The sequence below is a fragment of the Canis lupus genome, chromosome 8 (genome assembly GCF_011100685.1).
Source record: "Canis lupus familiaris isolate Mischka breed German Shepherd chromosome 8, alternate assembly UU_Cfam_GSD_1.0, whole genome shotgun sequence".
Lineage (NCBI taxonomy): Eukaryota > Metazoa > Chordata > Mammalia > Carnivora > Canidae > Canis > Canis lupus.
In genome coordinates, this window is record NC_049229.1 from 47716897 (window position 1) to 47739471 (window position 22575).

The window sequence follows — 22575 nt, forward strand, 5'->3', positions numbered from 1 at the left end:
TAAAGAATCAGGGATGTGAAGAGCACCAGGACGGAAATAATTAGTAAGATCAGTATAGTGCTCCCAGCCCAGGATTTTGGGAGCAAGGCTCTGTTCTGCCAGTAGAGTTTTGTATTACCCATGTCTGGTTTCCAGAGTACCGGCTTCTAGCCATGTTGCAGGATCATTTGATACCGTGTAAAACTCCTTAATAAGCTCCAGAGAGGAGGCAGGAAACCCATCCAGTAGAAATAAATGATGAGACCCACTCTGGCCAAAAGTATATGTCAATTCCCATAGGATCAGGCTGAGGGAAAAGATTCCAAGGAATGGGATTTTTTAGTTTGCTAGCCTCCTTTCCTATCACACTTGGTTCATTCATTCACTCAGGAAACACTGAGTGCAGAAGAAGCAACAGACCACTTGCCCTCCTTTGAAAGGTGGTGTGTTAATGGTACCTCTATACCCAGCATGTTCATTGCTGAACATCCAAGAGAAGAGCAGGGCAGGTGGCATTAACATGCTACTCATTTTGCAGGTAGAGAAACAGGCTCAGAGATCTTGCCCCACTCGAGGTGTCACCCAGCTGTTCAGTGCTGGAGCCCAAACCTAAACTGAGTTCACACCCTATGTTACCTGAAAGAAGTCCCTGCTGCCTCCCATGGATGAGAAAATACTTGTTTGGATTTCCTCTAGGGTAGTTAATCCTACCTCCATCTCTCCATTAATCTGGCTTTACTTCCATCAAAGGAAATTATTTTTCTTGCCAAATAAGCAAGGTAAATTTAGGGCGGAAAAAACCCACAATGCAGAGAATGAAGCATTTAAGGGCCATTAATATTGTTTGTCTCTGGGAAGGAAGGCAACAAACATGATTGCATTCCTGCTTGGAATACTTCTTTTGTCTATTATCATTCACTCAGCCAACATTTATTTAGCAGATACAAGGTCTAATGCTGTACTAGTTGCTGGAGATATAAAGAATAATGAAACCATCTCTACCTTCAGTTCTTACCCTTTAATGCAGGGAGACAAGTATATAAACAAATAATTACAAGTCTTACTGGAACTTTGTATAGGGTTTGGTGCAAATGCACCAAGGAAGGAATGGTCAGTTTAATTTGAGCCAGGATGGGGTTGGGGGCACATGAGGCAACACTTAGCACTGGGGCTTCCATTCCTAGTTAACGGGATTTCCTTTCCCTTTGTTGGAGCTCCAGAATTTGTGAGAGATTGAGGAATATATGGACTGCAGGCACCAGAAGCTTTCCCGTGGCTACAGAGTTTGTGTTGTTTTATTTCTCTGTTGTACAAATAAACCAGGAACTGTAAATGTTGGTAGGGAAAGGGTGTGGAGCCCATTCATCTAGCACTGTCTCTAGACAAGGAGGCTAGGGCAAAGATCCTTTTCATTCTTTGGGTCTCCAGCCATCTTACTCTTTGACCAGGATGGGGACATATTCTTAGGAGGCCACAGACGCAGCCTGCTGTGTGCCCACTGCACGGTTCCAGGAGACCTCTGGCCTCCAGGACTAGCCATTAGAAACTTCCAGCACTGTTAAATATATTTAAGAGATCTGAAAAGATGATTTTGTAGGGATGAGGAGGAAGGGGGTATTATAATATATACACTTTTTGAGGATTTGCTTAACAGAGCTAAAACAGCGGTCTTATGGAGTGGCCCTTGTAATTGAGAAATGTTTTACTTTCATTTTGGAGCCTCATATGTAGGAAAGTAGCTGTATAAAACCCTCTTGTAACTACAGCATTCAAAGATTGATGGTGCTGAAAGTCAGAGAAAGACACATAAACCTTGCCTAGCTATATTAAATATCTAAGGACTGACAATGCCAAGAGAGAGAAGACCAAAGCTCTATAAACCCTACTTTATTACACCATCCACAGATGAACTGCACTGAGGGAATATAAACCCTGTTATATTACAGCATCTAGAGACTACCACTGCTGAGAGATGGGGTAAATGATCTCTAATTTTGATTTGAGATTATAAATGTCCAGAGACCAACAACCCAGAGAAGACTCTAATCTTGGCTGGATTATAGTCTCCAAGAGCAAATCCCCTGACATAGTGAACATGAGTATTAGGTTACCTTCTCAAGAGAGAGAAATAGGTTTGGGGGAATTCCCTGGGGATTTTTTTTAAAGGATGGATGATAATCTTTCCCAGTTGGCCTCTGCCTTATAGCAATTGCCAACTTCAGAACAGCTTGGTCCAGTGTCAATGGTGGTTTGTTTTTCCCTCTTTTAGGAGGTTAGTGATGATTCAATCTGTTATGGTAGCAACTTGTTTTTACAATTTAAATCAATTTGCATGTTTAAATTCTGTTTTCCTGAGATCTCTTTTTTCAGATTTGGGGTTTTCACTGATCTTCCATTTTCTGTGATTCCAGCTAGAGAGATGACACGGGGGAAGTTTCTCAACATTCTGGAGAAACCCAAGAAGTAGCAGCTGCTTGTGGACAGGATGTCCTGGAGACTGGAACCATGCTCCCCTCCCAGTGCAGCTCTGACGTCGTGCAACTCTCTGCTTCCTGGTGAGAGGCCGGAGGATGCACCTCCAGGACTGACCCTCTCCCCTGCTCATGGCACTCTGCACGTCTGCAGACACTCGGTGGCAAGAGAGGAATCTGCTCCATAGATTCTCTACAGAAGGATCAGTGTAGTTATTCAGTCAGCTTTCAGACTTTGACCATCTCAGCCTTGGATGTGGGTAACAGCTGAGGGCACATCTTTCTTAAAGGTCAAAGTCCTGCTCTCTCGTTTCAGAAGGGATTCAGGAGTCCCAGGATCTTAGGGTTGATTTGATTCAGTGAAGGCAAAGTCAGTTGTGACACGTTGATTGGATGGGTTCTTTTGACTTGTACTTGATATCATAGGAAGTGTTTATGGTGCGAGGAGACCAGAAACCAATTAGATTCTGAAACAGACCAGGCAGCCTGACCTGTGAACTCTCCAATATATATATATTGGGTTCCAAGAATCCCCAGCTGGAGAAGCTAGAATCTTCTTGAAATGTACACCTCCTTTAAAAATTCTGTACCTCTCACAATAGTCCCATTCCCCAGTGCCTTTTGTTCCCCACCATCAGTTTTAATTTCAGGATAGGGGATCCCTATGTAGCAGGTCCCTCCTGGGATAAGCTAATGAGAGGCCCTTGCAAGGTTGCATTGGGTTCTAGACCTCAAGACCAAGTTAAAGATGAAAGGACTTTTGAGTTCCAGCTAATCTGTTACAGACTCACACAAGAAAGTCAGTATGGCCTTAAAGGTAGGAGAAAGGGATTGTTTGCAGGAGTTCCCATTTGATTAAAAAACTGGAAACTCTAATTGACCTGAAAAGAATGTGCTGTATTTTACCCCGCCCCCCCGCCCATGTCCCCTCTCATAGCACACAGCAGATAATTCACCAATGTCACAGAAGTACACACACACATGAAAGGAAAGAATTTTCTGACTTAAATACAGTTCTTATGGAGCTCTTTGCCAGTTATCTGTGTTAAAACCTGAAAACCTAACCCATGCATAAAATTGATTATACATGTTCTCCGTATTTTGTCTCATAAGCCAGCCCCCAGCCTCTGATGTTTTGAGAAATACATGAGGCTTCCTAGCCTTCATGCAACGAACCTCCATGTGGCAGCTGTCTGACTGTGTTTAGACACAAGGAAAGTTGTCCTGAGTGTCTGTGCTAGGGTGCAGCATTATTCAGTCTAATAGCTGGTCTATTAACCATTTCTGACATTTGTGCCTTGTTTCCCATGCTAGAATTAACATTGGGTTTTTCTCATTTTTGCTATCCATGCGATTCTATGTATTGATAAGGGGAAAAGTTGAAAGTGAGTCACGAAGAATGGGTATGAGAAAGAAACCATTCTACCTGGATGTGTTATAGAAATTTAGGCTGGAGAGGCATAGATTTTAAGTTAAGCTTATTATTGACATTCCTTTTTCTCTAAATACGGTTGAAGTGGGAGAGAGAGAGAGTAGGAAGGGAGGAAAGGGCAATAAATAGTGCCATAACGTCGGATTCTTCCTTTTGCTCTGTTTTTGAGAGTTGATGACTTCAGGCACTTTTAGGTGTGTGGGGAAATTGAGAAATACATGGAGAATATGAGGATACCTCCCCAAAACCAACTCAGGTGTGTAACCCAAGGCTATGTAGTTGGTTTTCTGGTCTGCTTTGGCCTTTCTTTTATTGTCATCTTACTCACCAGCACTTAATATAAGTAGATGTTTTAGAATTGTGATATTTATTGGTTTTGTATTTGTCATCCTTAGAAATGTTAATGATGTATTTTTATATTGATAATATAAATGGATGTATAATGTGTGTGTGGACTTCAGGGTATTAGAGTACTGTGCTTTGTATATGATGGTTTCTGTGTTGTCATAATAAATATGTCCCTTTTATAGAAGAGTGAGTTTTTCTTTTTCTCAAAGGGCCAAGTTGCGTATTTAAAGCATTCATCAGAAAGTGCAACTATAATGATGAATGACCTGCTATTTTCCCTCTTAATATCATAGTGGGTGGTGTGATGCTTCATGACCATCTACTACTTGGTCTCCCAGCTTCCAGTCTATTCTCCCAGCCATCCTAGCCCATTACTGCTCAACTCCCTAAAGTATTACTTAAAAACCTTTAATACCTTCTTGTGTCCAAAAATAAAGTCTGGGTCTCTTATCCTGGCATTTAAAACTCTCTGCTTGTAATCCTAATCAACCCTCTTCTCCAATAGATGAGGTCTCTGTTCCTGTTAATCTGAACAATTCCCATTTCCTCACTTGAGTGCCTTTGCTCATGCCATTGAGTTCCTAGAAAGTGTCAGATCCCTTTTACACCTATCAAACCTACCCTTCCTACAAACCCCTGATAAATCAGCTGGAAACAATCTTTCCCCCCATATTCCTACAACATTTGTGTATACCATCCTATGACTCGTACCAACTCTGCTTTATAAAGCGATCTGAGTGCAGATCTTCTTGTCCCAATTAATTGTAAGCTCCTTGAAGTTACAGCTGTCTCCTGTACATCCAGTTAGTCGTTGGTGTCTTCTTTGAGCTGGAAGGGTCAAAACACCTGCTTGCAGACTTCCAATTAAACACTATGGATTGAAAACAGATGTTTCTCCATCACCTACTAAAATCCTTAGTGTGACTTCCTTTTCAACTCTGCTCAAGAACTAGAGGCGAGGACAGCCCGGGTTGCTCAGCGATTTAGCACCGCTTTCAGCCCAGGGCCTGATCCTGGAGACCCAAGATCGAGTCCCACATCAGGCTCCCTGCCTGGAGCCTGCTTCTCCCTTTGCCTGTGTCTGTGTCTCTCATGAATAAATAAAATCTTAAAAAAAAAAAAAAAAAAAACTAGAGAGGAAGTATTAGTACTATCACTGTCCCCCGTTGATAGTTAACCTGCCCCAGAGCAGAGCATCATGCCCTTTTAGAGAAACGTTCCATGTGAAGAAAGCAGATTGCTTGGCATCATTGGCTTATCATTGATTTACAAGAAAACAACTGGGTGGGCAGTGGATCTCTGTGATCTGGAAAAGCACAGCTGGGCAGCTGACTCGACAGGAACAGCGTTATGACTGTGCTGCTCTAAATCTTGAGAGATTATTTTTCCAATCAATAATTACATATTAATGCCCACAGGCTCATTTTGCCTTTCCCTTTGCCGTTCCAAATGCCATCCTTATAGAAGCATCTTTTGACTGTGAGCACCACTGTTTTGAGAGGAATAGCACCGGGGCTTGGAGAGCTGTTCTCAAATTCTTATTCAAGTCTTTCCTCACCAATAGCCTTGTTGCTTCTTGCTCACTCAGTCTCTCAGATTCTTGCTTGGCCTCTGCTGATTTGCTTGGCCTTCCTTCCATTGTTAGAGCGCTGAAAGTTCACAGGCTATTAACTGTATTAATAGCAAGATGCCATTATTAATTTTGCTTTATCTTTTTGTTACCCACGTATCATATTTTTTAAATGGACACTTGAGAACTGCTGCTTGTTTGTGGTTCTCTAGCTGCAGCTTTATTGTAGCTCCTCTGTCTTCTGGGCAGGGAAAATGGAGCTGGTCAGTCTGTCCATTGCCTCTTTGGTTCCTGAAGGGTGTTTGGACTTATGCAGGAGCTTTGTGATGAAACCAAGAAATTTCCTTTCCAGTGGGATGCTCTGGTCCCTTCTGTTTCCTGCAGGATTAAGGCCTCACAGAAAAGAGAAACAGGCAGAACAGGAAGGGAAGAAACAGGCTAGTGGGCCAAGGTAGACGGTCCCAGGGGTCAGGCCACATGATTTCTTACCAGCTATCAACTTCTACACAAAATCCATCTCCAACCATTTGGTTATGCTCTCCAGTGTCGATTTTCTTCATCCATTGCCAGCTCTACAGACCTGCGTGGGCTTCTCTTTCACCAGAGAGCCTTATAGCCTCCACCCCAAACAGTGGCCTCCCCAAGTTTGTAACTTCCGACTGTCCTGTAACTGGCTTCTCCTATCTGGTTAGGCTCCTTGGCACTTTGGGGATGTGTCCCTGACTATGCCTAAAGTCCACCAGCCTTCCCACTCTTTGCTCAACACTTTTTCTTCATGAGCAGGGGCATTTGGGGGCTCAGGTGGCACCAGGTGCAACCATGAGGCTCACACTTGGTGCAAGTGCTGGCAGAGCTTGTTAATTAGCACATGAACACCCCAATGCTCCATTAGCCAGGCCAGGCATTCGGAACCTTCCCCTCCTGTGGGCCCCTTCCTCCTAATGAGAGCTGGAAGAAGGGCCCTCACAAAACACTGCCTCAGAATAATATTCCGCTTTGTCCCCACCAGTAACCAGGACTGACAGGATCACTCTGTCCATTTCTCTTCTAATTAGCACAATTCCAGCATGGCCTGAGCCAGCAAATGGAGAAAAGCGATCAAAAGCGATCGGACAACCGTACCGAATCACAAACACAAAGAGGGCCATTCCCCATAATTAGGTGAGACAATCCCTCAGTCTTTTCTCGGCTGGAGTTTGCCGCTAAGACTCTTGCTGTTTGGGTCCCAGCAACACAACTTACGTGTCTCCCTGGGACACTAATAAGCCCCACATTGTCTTCCGCTTCACACAACTCCAACCAGAGGACAGATGCCTGGGGAGGAGGGGGGACACAGTGAGGGGACAGGGTGTCTAAACAGCCGGGCAGCTGCTGCTGTGTCTCCCCAACTCCAAAAGGCAGACACGGAGGCCGTGGGCAGGGAAGGAAGAGGCTGTGGGTTTGAGAGACCAGGTGCAACCTGATCCTGTGGCCTGGGGTGCTGTCTGAAGCACAGAATGCCAGGACCTTGGGAGAGACACACTCTCTGCTATTTGCCTTGCCCTGTTCATTTATCACCTCTTGCCAGTTGCCCCTTTTGGTCTCCTCCCTTCTCCCACGTGTTCACGCTGGTGGCATCATGGGCAGCTACAACTGTGGCAGCATCCTTGGACCTGCACTGAAGCCCTGTACAACTGTAGTCTCAGCAATCTTGAGGCTAGCTAATGTGCACACACATGTGAACGCTGCTCTCAAAGATCTCAGGACCTGGAAGGGGCCCTCACTTTCAGCACCCATCACCTCTGGGTCTCCTACAGCCCTTGCCTTCTATCTCTGTTCTCTCTCCTGGAAGATCCCTGTGGTTTTGTGGGGGTTTTTTGTTGTTTTTTTTTTAAACAGAAAAGTGGCCCATCAACAGCCAGGGCAAGAAGCCACAACTGGCCACACTCCATGTGGTGCAGAGGCTGGCCACTTAATAAACAGAAACCGCTCCCCCAGGATTGCAGCCCATTACAGGGATTACTAGGGGTAATACGGCCATGAACTTGGTCATAGCCAGGGACAAAGGAATGCAGAGGAGAGTGGCATTTGGAATCTCAATTAAACTCTAGCTCTGAGCTGAGTTGGACTTACACATATTTTCATCTTACCCTGCTCTCTGCTTTTTGTTTTGATCTATACTTGATGCTTCTGAAAGTGACCTCCAATACCAGAAAACAATTATCTGGAATCCAAGGAGCCAGAAAGCTCAAGTAATAAGACTTGTTTTGTTGTTTTTCCATCTTCCCTGAGACACAGAGATAACAATAGGATTTGACTTTTTAAATAACTTTTGGAAGATGTCAAAGAATCTGATCCAAATTTGTTCAGTCTCTTACAGTTTCTTGGTTATAAACAGGGCTTAGAATAGTACCAGGTACATAATAAATGCCTAATAATTCGTTGGAAGGAAGAACTGCACCGTGATAGTGTTCATTGCTTTCTTGCTAGTCTAAGGTAGGAGCATGGATCTTGAGAGAGAGGCAGGGTATAGTCATGCAAGTCACTTCTCTCTGAACCACAGTGTCCTTGGGACCTTTTCTAGGAAGGGAGGCAAGGCGTGCCTGAGCGACTCAGTCAGTTAAGCATCTGACTCTTGATTTCAACTCAGGTCATGATCTCAGAGTTGTGAGATCAAACCCCACTTTGGGCTCTGCACTGGGCATGGAGCCTGCTTGCTTAAGAGTCTTTCTCTCTCTCGGGGATCCCTGGGTGGCTCAGCGGTTTAGCGCCTGCCTTCGGCCCAAGGAGTGATCCTGGAGTCCTGGGATCGAGTCCCGCATCAGGCTCTCCTGCATGGAGCCTGCTTCTCCCTCTGCCTGTGCCTCTCTCTCTCTCTCTCTCTCTCATGAATAAAAAAATAAAATCTTAAAAAAAAAAAGTCTCTTTGTCTCCTCCTACCACTCTTCAAAAAAAAAAAAAAAAAAAAAAAAAAAAAAAACGCCAAATAAGGGCATAGACCCTGATGTAGGACTGCCTGGATCCAAATCCTTTTTTTGCCATCTACTAGCCATGTGACCATAAATAAATTGCTTAATCTCTCTGTGCCTTAGTTTACTCATTTATGGAGTGGGTCCAATAGTAGCATCTAAATCCCAGGATCATCATAGAGATTAAATTAGTACTTGCAAGTATTTAGAACAGCACATGGCCTATCTTACCCATTATATAAGTGCTTAATGGATATATCTTACAAAAATGCATTCGATGCATTTGTTTCTTTTATTATACTCCCATTTGTTAAAAATTGGTAATTCTTACAGGGAAAATATAGTAACATTTGGTTACCTTGAAGAATTGAAATGAGTTAGGCAGAGAACCCGCTCCTCTCACCCTCCCGGGATGCTGAGAGTTTACAGAGTCCTCCTGCCCCCATCCTTCCACCCTCTGGGTTAGCCTGCACTGGCACTGACATTTCAACAAATACTGCTGAGTCTGCAGCCAGTGGCATTAAAGACTGTTACTCATGAATAAGGGAAGAAAAGGTGTCCTCTGTGACAGTGGCAGATTCCTGAGCTAACACTGAGCTTGGCCTAAGCCTCAGCTCATTCTTCACTAACTAGTCTGGATGGTCCTCACATTAGCTGAGCATCCCATACTATTCCAGTCACTGCACAGGAATGCTCTTCCCTGTTGTGCTGTGTCCTCTGCCTCTCCCCACCCCACCCCTACTCCAGTCCCTCCATCCTTCTTCCAGATGCTCCCTTTCCAGGGCTGAGCAGGATTCTCTTGGGCCTGGGCTCCCCTCCCTAGCTTTGCCCTATCTAGGAGCACACAGAGAACAGCCTGGCCTGACTCTGCAGCCCGGGGCCTCAGGGTCAGGCAGGGCTGAAGGTCACGTCCCAGGGCTTTCCCGGATGCAGCTGAGCCCCAGGAGCCAAGCAGGCCTGAGCCAGCGGCTTCACACAAAGGAGCAGCTGAGAAGAGTCAGGTTGGAAAAGTCAGTGACTTTCGGCTGAGTGGAAGTGAGAAGCATTGGCTTCAGCCCCCAGCAAAGGCCTGGGTAGGGACACGGGGAATGGGCAGGGGTCAGAACTATAAATGGTCTCTGAGGAATGGGGAAAGCAAGCTCCTGAGAACTGCTTCCTTGGCCTCCTCTTCCCCTCCATTTGTCTCTGCTCTCACTGCCTCCACCATTTTTTTTTTTTTTTTTTTTTTTTTTTTGAGAGAAAGAGCAGGGAGAGGCAAGGCAGAGGGATAGAGAATCCCAAGCAGGCTCCACACTCAGTGTCGAGCCCCATGCAGGGCTTGATCTCATGACCGTGAGATCATGAACTGAGCCAAGATCAAGAGTCAGATGCTTAACCAAGTGAGCCACCCAGGCACCCCTGCTTCCACCTGCTTCCTGGCTGACCCTCATCCCTTGCTTTTTTCACAGAGCTACTTACCTCAAGCCAACTGGCCTGAAGGTCCTTCATACCTGGAACTATTGATTAAATTATGGTATGTTCACATAGTGAACTATTATGTAGCCAGTTAGTATGTTTGCAAAAGGTTATAGCATCATGGAAGAAATGGTTTGTCATAAGGATAAGTGAAAATAAAATAGCAAGATGTAAAACTATAAATGCAACTTCATGTCCAATATGGGGGGTGGGAAAGTACTTGCCGCCTGGTTGGAGGATTGTGGGTAATTTTTGGGTTTTTTTTTTTTCTACATTTTCCAAACTCTCTACAGAAGTATACGTTGTGTTCATAATACGGGGAGAAGCCTCTCGAGCTGGGTATACAGGTATATGGGGCTTAAAATACCCTACCCATCAGCCCAGCCTATTAACATGCACGTGTGCATGCGCACACACAGAGTTCACTGGTGACATTTGTTTATAGTAATGAGATTTGTTCTTGTGTATGAAAATGTCTATCTGTAAACCTCTAAGTATTTACTGAGCACCTGGTGAGCATCCAGCCCTGCCCTAGACCCTACTCCATTGCACGTAATGTGCATGAAATGACTTGTGCCCTAAGCACACTTAGTCCCAGGGCCCAGCCCTCCTCACATGACACAGGGCCTTTGCTCAGGAGCAGAAAAATATTCTTAGTACATGTTCAGTCAGTGTCACAAAATAGCTCATTTTTCCTCAGTCCATCCCCACACAGAAAAATATATCTCGGGGATCCCTGGGTGGCGCAGCAGTTTGGCACCTGTCTTTGGCCTAGGGCGCGATCCTGGAGACCCGGGATCGAATTCCACATCGGGCTCCCAGTGCATGGAGCCTGCTTCTCCCTCTGCCTGTGTCTCTGCCTCTCTCTCTCTCTCTCTCTGTGACTATCATAAAAAAAAGAAAAGAAAATATATATATATATATCTCACCTCATTTTGCTGTGGATTCTTTAATGCTGAATTTCCCCAGCTCTGGGGCATTCCAAACATTACTTCAGACATTGTGCTTGTGAGAGTTTCCTTCAGTCCTTTCTTCCTGCTCATTTTCCCTTCCCAACTGGGAGAGAAGGGGGTGGGGGAGAAAGGAACTCAGGGTCAGGAGTAAGCAGGGGTCAGGACAGCCTGGAATGATACTCCTCTATTTTCATCCCACACAGCCAGACAGAGGCGCTGCACCCTCAGGAAAGAGCATAAAGTGCCTTCTTTGCAAGTTGGGATCTGAGGGACACAAGGGGTGTGTAGGAGGAGGTTCTTACCTTTATTGGGAGCAAGTGTGTATATAGTCAGTTTCCCCACGCGATGGAAGCAGAGCCATGGAAGTGATAAACTAGGGATGAGAGCATCAGGGCTGGGTGACCGGAAAGTCACGCACAAGCATGAACTTTGTCCTCAAGAGATGATTCCTCATCCACCCCAAGCCCAGGCAACTGGAACATACAGGTCCAAAGAGGCCCGGGCATCTGACTAGGACTTGGAGGTTATTTAAGGAGCCTTCCTCCTTATTTTCCTGCAACAGAAATAAATGTCATTACGAGCAAGAAAAATTCTGGGGATGCCTGGGTGGCTCAGTGGTTGAGCGTCTGCCTTCAGCTCAGGGCATAATCCCAGGTTCCGGGGTCCAGGGATCAAGTCCCTCATCAGGCTTCCCGCGGGGAGCCTGCTTCTCCCTCTGCCTATGTCTCTCTCTCTCTCTGTGTCTCTCATGAATAAATAAATAACATCTTTTCAAAAGAGAGAGAAAGAAAAGAAAAATTCTGTGCCTGAGACACCTGCTCCTTCCTCCAGGTCACCAGGATGTGTCCTTGTCCATCCTGTTTCCCAGAGAGGAAAACAGCTCAGGATAGCAAAACAAAGGGAAGAACCTAGCCACGCACAGCCCTGAGCCCTGCTTGACCAGAGCGACTTTCAGCCTGAAGATCTAGGCGGGCCAGGTCCCTTCCGCCGTCCTGGAGCAGAGAGGAGCGGGCCCAGGACAGAGAGCCCAGCGGTTGTTACAACACGAGGATGGCAGGGCAGGCGACACCTCACAACATCACCAAAGATTGATGCAAATTGGTTTGGTTCTGACCCTGTCACGCCAGGAAGGATAATGACTCCAGCAGCACGGGGCACGGGAGGGGGCACGTGGTGGAGGCCCCGAGGACGGTGTCTGACGACGCATCTTCATTAATGATCGGCAAGACAGGGGTAAACAGCATGCTAATGAAACCTGCAGATGATTGGTGTTCCAAACCCGGGAGAGGACAGAGAAATAGCACAGTGAGACCCAGAGAGCTTAGAAATATGGGCAGGAGATTGTCAAATGAGGTTCGTCTTAGGAAAATGAAAGTCGACGTGTCAGGCAGGAATGATGAAGGGGCCGCTGGGTGGAGGCCTGCGGACCTGGAAAGCAGAGATGGGTGGCGGGCAGGCTGCTGAGTGAAGGGATGGGCCCGGGGTGTGCTGGGGAAGACGTCGGAGCTGGCTGTGATGACCCAGGGGACAGATAGCCTTGGACATTGCTGGCAGGACTGCCTGCAGCAAGAAGATGGGAGCAGGGCTGTGGGGCCAGGCGGGTGGCTGTGGCCCCAGTGGCCTGTGTCGGCCCTGGGTTCCATGGCAAGGCTGGACTCTGACTTCACAGCCACAGGCTGGGCCTATTTGCATTCAAGATATCCAGGCTCAAAATGGCATTTTGACCTGAATTATTAAAATGAAACAAGCCAAAACATTTTTTAAAACGTGGCCCCAAATTATTGGGAATAGGCTATTTAAGAGTAAGGGAGGGGAACCTGGCTGGCTCAGTGGGTAAGAACATGTGACTCTTAAAAAGAAAAAAAAAAAAAAAGAACATGTGACTCTTGATCTTGGGGTTATGAGTCTGAGCCCCACGGTGAGTGTAGAGATGACAAATAAATAAACTTAAAAAAAAAGAAGAAGCAACTTCAGCTGCTTCCCATTCAGTAAACATTGCTTGGAGGTTATAACTCATTGCATTAAGTGTACAAATATTAAGTGAATAGCTCAATGAATTTTTTAAGCAAATCACTTAACCTCATGAAGCCCTGATTTCCTTGTCTAAAATGGGTATAACAGCAGTACATATTTCATAGCTGTATTGTGAGGATTAAATGAGATAGAATATGTAAGGCCCCTACAACATAATGTGCACTCAGATATGGGTGATTATAATTCCTAGTTATTACCCTCTAATTTTATTCCCTAAGCTTTACTCTTAATTCTCCAAGTAAATGATAAACTTCTTAAAGTTAGGGATTATCTTAAAATTCTTTTTCAGTGCATAGATGCTGAGTAAATCCTTGTTTGACATGTTGATATTGCTAGAATTCCCTTTTCATGTGAATAATATTGTTTTTACTCTATACAGAGATTTGTATAAGATTTCAGCGAAATCTTTCTTTAAAATGAGACAAAGCAGGGATCCCTGGGTGGCTCAGCGGTTTAGCGCCTGCCTTTGGCCCAGGGCGTGATCCTGGAGACCTGGGATCGAGTCCCGTGTCGGGCTCCCTGCATGGAGCCTGCTTCTCCCTCTGCCTGTGTCTCTGCCTCTCTCTCTCTCTCTCTCTCTCTCTCTCATGAACAAAAAATAAGATCTTTTAAGAAAAAAATGAGACAAACCTGGGGCGCCTGGGTGGCTCAGTCAGTTAGATGTCTGCCTTTGGCTCAGGTCATGGTCCCAGGATCAAGCACCCTGTCGGGCTCCTTGCTCCACAGGGAGCCTGCTTCTCCCTCTCCCTCTGTCTGCCGCTCCTCCCTGCTTGTGCTCTGTCAAGTAAATAAAATATTTTTAAAATAAAATGAAACAAAGCCAAGAAAAAAAGAAACAAGGGGCACTGGGTGGCTCAGTCACTAAAGCGTCCAATTCTTGATTTCAGCCCAGATCTTGATCTCAGAGTTGTGGGTTCAAGCCCTGTGCTGGGTTCCATGCTGGGCAGGGAGCCTACTTAAAACAAACAAACAAACCTAAGTAAAATGCTGGTATCACAGAGGTTTTTTTCAAACAAAATATTCCCCATGAGATTGTGCTAACACAGGCACTACTGGGTGAAATCTTAAGCCAAAGGAAAGGAACCCAGCTTTTGAGTCCAATCCAGGTCTGAATTAAGAGGACTAAGCATCCATTTTGCTTGGCACCCGGGGTTACCCAGGGCAAGGGACAGTCCTGCTAATGGGACGGTTAGTCACTCTAGTTTGGATCCAAGTTCGGCTACTTCATAGTTTTCTGGCCTCAGATAATATTCTTGGCTTTGTTGAAACTGGTTTTCTCTTCAGGCAATGGGATTATTGGAAGGATCAAATGACATGCTGTTCGATAGTTGAGCAATGTGTTTGACACATAATGAATCCTAGGTAAATATTGACATAAACTGTCAGATTCCATGTTAAGAAAAGTTTGAAAACAGTACTAATTAGTTTATGATGACAGAGGTTAGAATAGTGGTTACCAAGGAAGGAACTTTAGGGGACTTCTGCAGGGCTAGAAATGTTCAAGGTGCAAATATTGAGCTTTATCATCTTTGTGAAGCCAGCATGAGATTTGGGTTACCAAAAACATTTTTCTTTACTCTGTTGGTTGCATAAATTAAGGCAAAAAGAGACAGGAACTGGAAAGAAATTTATTTTCCATGGGGTGAATTAAAATAAATACAAGAATCCACGGGAGAACTTTAGTTGTTCTTGCTTCTTCCTTACACATGCTCCACTCTACAAAACAAAAGCCTGTCTTTTCCTGTGCTCATCTCTCCTCCCAGCCTCCATTCACGTAGCACACAACATGGTTATATGGCCTTGATTTTGAGAACCATGTTGTACTTCTTTGCTTGACTCTCTCCCTGACCCTTTCTTTTCTAATAGGAGCTACTCTCCCCTCCACAGCCAGTAGGGGCATATAGTTCCCCAAGAGGACTCTCAAAGCTGACTCCCCACTCTTACCTTAAAGCCTGTTCAGAATGTGGAGTCACCAAGTCTATGTGACGTTGAGGAATACACAGTCTTTGTTCGTTCCACTTCTAGGTAGATACCCAACAGAAATGAGTGCTGGCGAAAGGACATGTGTGAGAATGTTGATAGCAACTTTATTCAGGGGAGTCAAAGATTGGCAAAACCCCAAATGTCCATCAAGAAAATGAATAAATTGTTGTATATTTATATAATGGGATGCCAGTCAGCAATAAAAAACACACTACTGTGCTTCACCCAGTAACACAGTTGAATCCCACAAACAAGAACAAGGAGAGAATTCAGGCCAGATCAGAAGGGCATTCCTGTATGATTCTAGAATGGGCAAAATTAATCTAGGGTGGTAGAGTTAAGAATAGTGGTTGCCAAAAAAAAAAAAAAGAATAGTGGTTACCTTGGGGTAGTGACTGGGAAGGGGCACAAGGAGCCTTCTTGGAGTATAGGAAATGTTCTCTATCTTAATCAGAGCAGTGGTTACACAAGACTATACATGCACGTGAGTGTGTGTATAAACTTCCATCGAGGAGCACCTGGCTGGCTCACTTGGTAGAGCATTGTGACTCTTGATCTCAAGGTCCTGAGTTCAAGCCCCACATGGGGTGTAAAGATTATTTAAAAATAAAATCTGGGACACCTGACTGACTCTGTTGGTTGAACGTCTGACTCTTGGTTTCAGCTCAGGTCATGATCTCAGGGTCGTGAGGTGGAACCCTGAGTCAGGCTCCCCACTCAGCACAGCCTGCTTTATGATTCTCTCCCTCTCCCTCTGCCCCTCCACCCTGTGTGAAATTGTGTTCTCTATCTCTCTCAAATAAATAAATCTATTAAAAAGTAAAATAAAATCTTTAAAAAATAAAAAATAACAAAAACATCCGCCAACCTGTGCATTGAGCAGTTGTACACTTTACTGTGTGTAAACTATGCCTCCATTAAAACAAGTGAATTTAAGGTCCTCTGAGCTTCTAAAGGGAAAGCTACCACAACCCCATGGAGCTGACTGGGGCCATAATACAGGAGAATCTAGACGATCTCAAACTCATCCTGGCTTCTAAGCTATGGAGTCAGACGGAAGGATAGAAAATGTCCATCATGTTCCTTTGGCAGCTGCTTTTCATGCTCCGCCAGCATCTGAGCATTAGGGCTGAGGGGCCCTGTTCTGTGCTTTCCCTCTGTGACCTATGGGGAGGGCTGTGAGCCAAACTCCAGGGGTGCTAGAAACCCTGATGCTTGGACTCTTATTGAGGAAGTATCGTTGTCTATCTACCCGTCTCCTGTGAACTGAGTCTCAACACTGTGAGCTGCTCCAAAGCCAGGACCTGGTTTGTGCTTCCCTGTTGCTCCAGAGCCTGACACCTCATAGGTGCTCAGTGCGCAGTTGCCAAATGGATGCCTGAATCCATGGCCTCCAGTCACTGGGCATTATTAAAGTCTTCCCATCTGGCACTTACTGACCTCAAAGCTACATAAGTGCTTTCTGACTCATGGGTCGTTTAGGTGATCCTTCCTAAAAGAATTGGCATTCTAGGTGAGCTACTGGCATCTCTGACTTGCTTCTATCCAATGCAGTTCTGGATCTGCTAGAAAAGACCTCCAGTTATCTCTACAACCAAATTTCCAAGGACCATTCTAAGGTTCCATCACCAACCACTCCCAGCAAAGAGTGGTGTGTATGGAGGCTAGAACAGCTGGGTTGTTGTCCCTTGGAGAGAGTTCTGTGCTATCCAAAGAGGGGGCCATTAGCCACATGTAGCTATTACATTTAAATTAAAAGTAAATAAAATGTAAAATGTAGTTCATTACACTAGCCACTTTTCTAGGTCTCGGTAGCCACCTAGAGCTACTGACTACCATATTGGACACTGCGGAACTACATACATTTTCATCATCATAGAAAGTCTGTTGGACAATATTGAATCCTAGATGGTCTTCAAACTCTCTTAAAACCTTTGGAGGAGAGGTGAAAGGAACTGAATAGGACTGGACCCTTATCTCAAGTTCCACCAGAACTTGCCTATGAATTTAGATTTCAAGTTAGATTTCATTTAGGAAAAAAAAAAAAAGCTCTATTGCTTTTTAATTTTATAGTGCTTCTTGAGAAGACAATAAATACAAACTGTATTTAAAATAAACACATTGTGGGATCCCTGGGTGGCGCAGCGGTTTGGCACCTGCCTTTGGCCCAGGGCGCGATCCTGGAGACCCAGGATCGAATCCCACATCGGGCTCCCGGTGCATGGAGCCTGCTTCTCCCTCTGCCTCTCTCTCTCTCTCTCTCTCTGTGACTATCATAAATAAATAAAAATTTAAAAAAATTAAAAAAATAAAAAATAAAAAATAAACACATTGTAAAAAATCTCCCCATCTCCTGACCCTCAGGCCACTAGTTACTAGCTTCTTGGGAGCTACACCCTGTCCTACATCTTGCTTTTTCTCCCACTTAATTTATCCAGTATCTTGTTCCTATTGGTGCATACAGATCTCACAGCTGTGTACTACCCCACTGTATAGATATGCTTAGTTTATTTAGCCAGTCCCTTTGATCGACATTCAGGTTGTTTCTGGTCTTCGGCTATTACCAACTACATTGTGATGAACAAACATCCTTGTATGCAACTCATTGCACCTGTACAAATACATCTGTAGGACAGATTACTAAGGAGGGAATTGCTGGGTCAAAGGTCACATGCATTTTTATTTTAATATATAATGTTTAATATATATTGCTGAACTGTCCTTCTGAAGTGGTAGCAACAACGAGATCTTGTCCCCATGCCCTCAGCAGCATCGTTAGCTGCGCACAGGCCTCCTGCAGAGTAACAGGGGGTCCTCCTGGGAGGGGGCTTCTATTGCCTCCCTATAACCCATCCTTCCCACCTACCTTCTCTTCTTGTCACTCCCTCCTGCTGCCAAGAGCAATTAACTTACTTGAGCATTCACCCAACTGCCAGGTACTGGTCTAAATCCCATTTACAGAGGAGAAGCCTGAGGCTTAGATTCACTAATTCATAGTCACCTAGCTGGTTAATGGTGAAGCTGGTATTCAACCCCAGGTCTGTCTAACTTCCAAGCCTATGCTTATTACCAGTAGGCTTCCCCCCGCCCCCGCACACTTCCCTGCCCTTGCCCCTTCTCCCTGCATGGACACCAGCCATTCCCCCATTAAGAGCCACCTACTTCTCTTCAGTGTCTTTGCCCCCCTGCCATGAGCCCTCCATTCCTTCCCACGCCCTCCTTCCTAGGGTTAGGGCATGTATCTCCTCCTTGGCTGCCTTGGTTTCCTCTATTCTTGGCCTGGGGACTGCCCCACCTGAACGCCAGCTCTGCCCAGCCCTCCCCCAGGTGATCACCTTTGCCCACAGGGCCAGGGAGGGAGAAGGCAACGGCTTCCGTCACCTGACCCTACTCAGCCAATTCAGGAAGACAAGATGTCAAGTTAATGAGCCTGTGGGCCTCTAATTAGCTGTCAATTACCTCAAATTAATCAACTCCTCGCCTAATTAAGCATTATCGGCAGGTGGGCACAAAGCAGACCATTGTGTGGGAGCCATGAGAAAAGCCGGGCTGGCAAACTTGGTTAGGATCAGCGCTGTGCACCGCGCCCGCCTCCCCACGGCTCTCAGCTCCCCGCCCGGCCCAGAGGCACCAGGGCCCTCTGCCCATCATGGTCCCCACCCCCCGGGGACCCCTTGGACCTCCTGGGCAGCTGGGTGGACTGCGCCTCCTGAGAGTGAGATGCAGAGCCTGGAGGCATGTGGGACTGCTGTTGGTGAAGTGGGCCGGTGGGAACTGTGTGGCCAGACAGAGGAAGGCCATGGTGAGGGCTTCCAGTTGGAGGCACCAGCTCCTGGCACTTGTTAGGGCAGAGGGGCAGGAGCTGGGCTCAGAGCTGGACAGAGGGGAGGCTGGGTCCTGCCTGGAAGTTCAGGCCTGTGCTGGCAGGCAGACCGGCTTCCCATCTGGCTCTGCCACTTGTGACCCCAGGGAGTGACTTCACTTCTTTGATGCAGTTTCCATCTCTGAAAAAAATGAGAATAATTTTTTAAGAGACCTTGGATCTTTGTGAGGATTAAATGAGATGATGTTCGTGAAACATCGGCCACGTGGTACGTGTTCAATGGATTTTAGCAGTGACTAAAGGAGATAGGATGTATCATAAGAGAAGCATTCGAACTGTGTGATATGTCCCCAGAGTCTGCAGGGTACCCATGAAAAATGTCAATGGGCTGCCTATGATATGTTGGGTGCTGGAAGCTGGGATGTTCTGGCTTTAACCTGCTCCCTACCCCTCTTCACGTCCCAGCACCTTTGAGGGTACATACGAGGAGCCCTGGGGGCCATATGGAACTCACCAGATGAGGTAACCACAGGTGCCTAACTGGTGACCGTGAAGAAGAGAGCAAATGAGGGTACCTCCCTACTTGGGTCTTGGGGCTGCAGAACGCAGAGAAGAGGGCATCTCCAGGCACCCAGTTCATGCCCCTGACCATAGTCCTAAGGCTGAACAGGGTGCCCACTCTGCTTAACACAGGGTGGGACAAGGCTAGGGGTCAGCTGGATATATATGTGCCCCCACTGATGGTCAAATGCCACCACACTCATCCAATTCTGTCCCCTCATTCCATTCTAATCATCCCCTGAAATCAACCCACCAAATTTCTCATTTGTACCTCCTATCTTGACCCTGGCATGGGACTCCCTCTCCCTGCTTCCTGGGGCAGCAGAGGTGTTCAGCCTTGCTTCTGAGCTTGGCAACATCTTCTCCTCCCTGGTTAAGTCACTCAGTCATTTAGCAAACATTTATTACACCTACTAATTAAAGTTTGCTGTGTAAAGGGAAGACAATTGGGTAAACACAAATTATTAATGCACACTCTGTAGATGTGAGGAACAGAAGAGAGCTAGGATTTATTAGGTACCTATTGTATGCTGGCAAGAGTGGCAAAGCCAGACGTGGGTGCCAATCCTTCTGAATCCTGTCCACCTTGAAAAATCAGGTCTGTGCCCAGGAGTGGGGATGGGAATGGAGGGGGAGTGACCAGGTGGATGCTACCTCCACCTGGGCCTGGCAGGTGAGGCCTCCCCTGGAAAGAGAAGCTTGAGTTGAGCCTTGAAAGAGGCAATGCATTCTAGATAGAGGAACCAGCAAATGGGAAGGCCCATAGGCATGCAAAGAACACGAAGAGTTCAGAAAATAGAGAATATTTCCTGAGGACGCTAATGGAACCTCAGTAAGTCCTCCCTGCCCAGGGAGCAAGAGCAGGATCTCAGAGGACTTCCAAAAGGGTCTTTCTAGTAGGGATTTGGGGAACCTTTGGAAGACGTGCCTAAACTCTGACTTCTTCTAGGGGAGCTGAATTCCACAGGGATCGGGTCCATAATTTAAGTAAATGAAACCTTTGAGTGGATCTCCAGAAGGAGAGGGAGGGATCTGGAAAAGTGGGACCTTCCTAAAATCCTTGAAATCCTCCCAGGAGAGGGATGCCTTGGTGGCTCAGTGGTTGAGCAACTGCCTTCAGCTCAGGGCATGATCCTGGGGTCCATGGATCAAGTCCCGCATTGGGCTCCCCGTGTGGAGCCTGCTTCTCCCTCTGCCTATGTCTCTGCCTCTCTCTCTATCTCTCATGAATAAATAAAAATAAAATCTTAAAAAAGAAGAAGAAGAAGAAGAAGAAGAAGAAGAAGAAGAAGAAGAAGAAGAAGAAGAAATCCTCTCAGAAGAAAGGCCTGCATCCTCTTTTGTACCCCACAGCACCTACACTAGTGGGGTTTTTTTTTTAAGATTTTATTTATTGATTTGTTTGTTTGTTTGTTTGTTTATTCATGAGAGACACAGAGAGGCAGAGACATAGATGGAGAAGCAGGCTCCTCACACGAAGCCTGATAAGAAACTCCATTCCCGAACCAGGATCACACCCTGAGCCGAAGGCAGATGCTCAACCTCTGAGCCACCCAGGCATCCCTAAATTAATGTTGAGCACACAGTAAGGCCATGAGCCCTCCATGTGAAATATTTAAGGGATGTCATTTGTTTCTCTGTCACATACTGACAAGTACAGGGATGCAGGAGCTTCTGTTAAGCCCAGACATATTTATTTTGGAGTTGAGACCGAGTTCCATCTGGGCTTGAATGGAGGAGAGACAGGGCCATGGGAAGGAGGTGATTAGGCACCCTGGCTGTGGGACCAGGAGGCAGCAACACCTGAGAGAAGAAGCTGCAGCCCTATCTTTCTAGGGCCATCCTATCCCAGAGCCCACAAGGCCCCCACATCCTTATGGTCCTTTCTTACTTAAGTAAGTCTAGGTATCTGTACCTGGACCTCACCCAGACTCCTCTACCCCAAAGTACCCGGGCACACACAGGCCTGGAACAGCCAAAGGAGTCCCAGTCCATGGGTGGAAAGACATTTTACAGACCAGCCAGGCCAGTGGTTCTGCTAGAGCCATATGAGCACCCAACGCCAGGAACACCCTCACAGAGTTGGGGGCTGGATTTTATGATACAAACGGTACAGAGCCCAGTGAGAGATTCAATGAATATACTATACCTATATATACTGTTATGTTTAATATGTATGTTTATCAAGATAGATAATGCATACAGTTTTTTAAAATATTTTAAATATTTTACTTTTAAGTAATCTCCACACCCAACATGGGGTTTGAACTCAAAACCTCAAGACCAAGAGTCATAAGCTCCACCAACTGAGCCAGCCAGGTGCCTTACATGCATAGTTTTTTGTTTGTTTGTTTGTTTTAAGATTTTATTTATTTATTCATTCATGAGAAACAGAGAGAGAGAGGCAGAGACAGGCAGCGGGAGAAGCAGGCTCTATGCAGGGAGCCCAACTTGGCACTTGATCCTGGGTCTCCAGGATCATGCCCTGGGCTGAAGGCATCGCTAAACCACTGAGCCACCCAGGCTGCCCCACATGCATAGTTTTTAAGAATGAACTAATACGAAGAGTGTAAAATAAAATGTCAGCTTCCTTTACACTCTCATTCTCTCCAGTCATCTGATTCCCTTTTCCACAGTCAACCAGTAACCAGTTTTTCAGATACCTTTCCAGAGGCTTAAAAATAGTTATATGTATACATGGAGTGCCTAGGTGGCTCAATCAACTGGGTGCGGAACTCTGGATTTCAGCTCAGGTCATGATCTCAGGGTCATGAGATCGAGCCCTGTGTTGGGCTCCACGCTGAGTGTGGAGCCTGCCTAAAATTCTCTCTCCCTCTCCCTCTGCCCCTTCCATCCCCCACTCTCTCTCTCTCTCTAAAAAATAAGTAGAAGTAAAATACACCATCCTGTATGTTCCTTATCATACTACTATTGTCTTGGAGATCATTCCAGATCAGAATGTGATAACAGCCCCACAATACTCTATTATAGGAATATACCTTTTTTCCCCCCTTTTAA

The 22575-nt window shown here is 45.8% G+C and overlaps 1 protein-coding gene across 3 annotated transcripts in view; it reads left to right on the forward strand.

Moving 5' to 3' along the window:
• The window catches only part of LIN52 (lin-52 DREAM MuvB core complex component), a 111385-nt gene extending 106971 nt beyond the window's left edge, over positions 1-4414 (forward strand). For all 3 annotated transcript variants that reach the window (XR_005363523.1, XR_005363525.1, XM_038545256.1), the window contains one exon: positions 2391-4414. Coding sequence is in view for 1 of the 3 variants with exons in the window: in XM_038545256.1 (XP_038401184.1) it covers positions 2391-2446 (56 nt within the window). In the remaining 2 variants the exon portion in view is untranslated. The remainder of the gene's footprint in view (positions 1-2390) is intronic.
• Positions 4415-22575: the final 18161 nt, after the last annotated feature.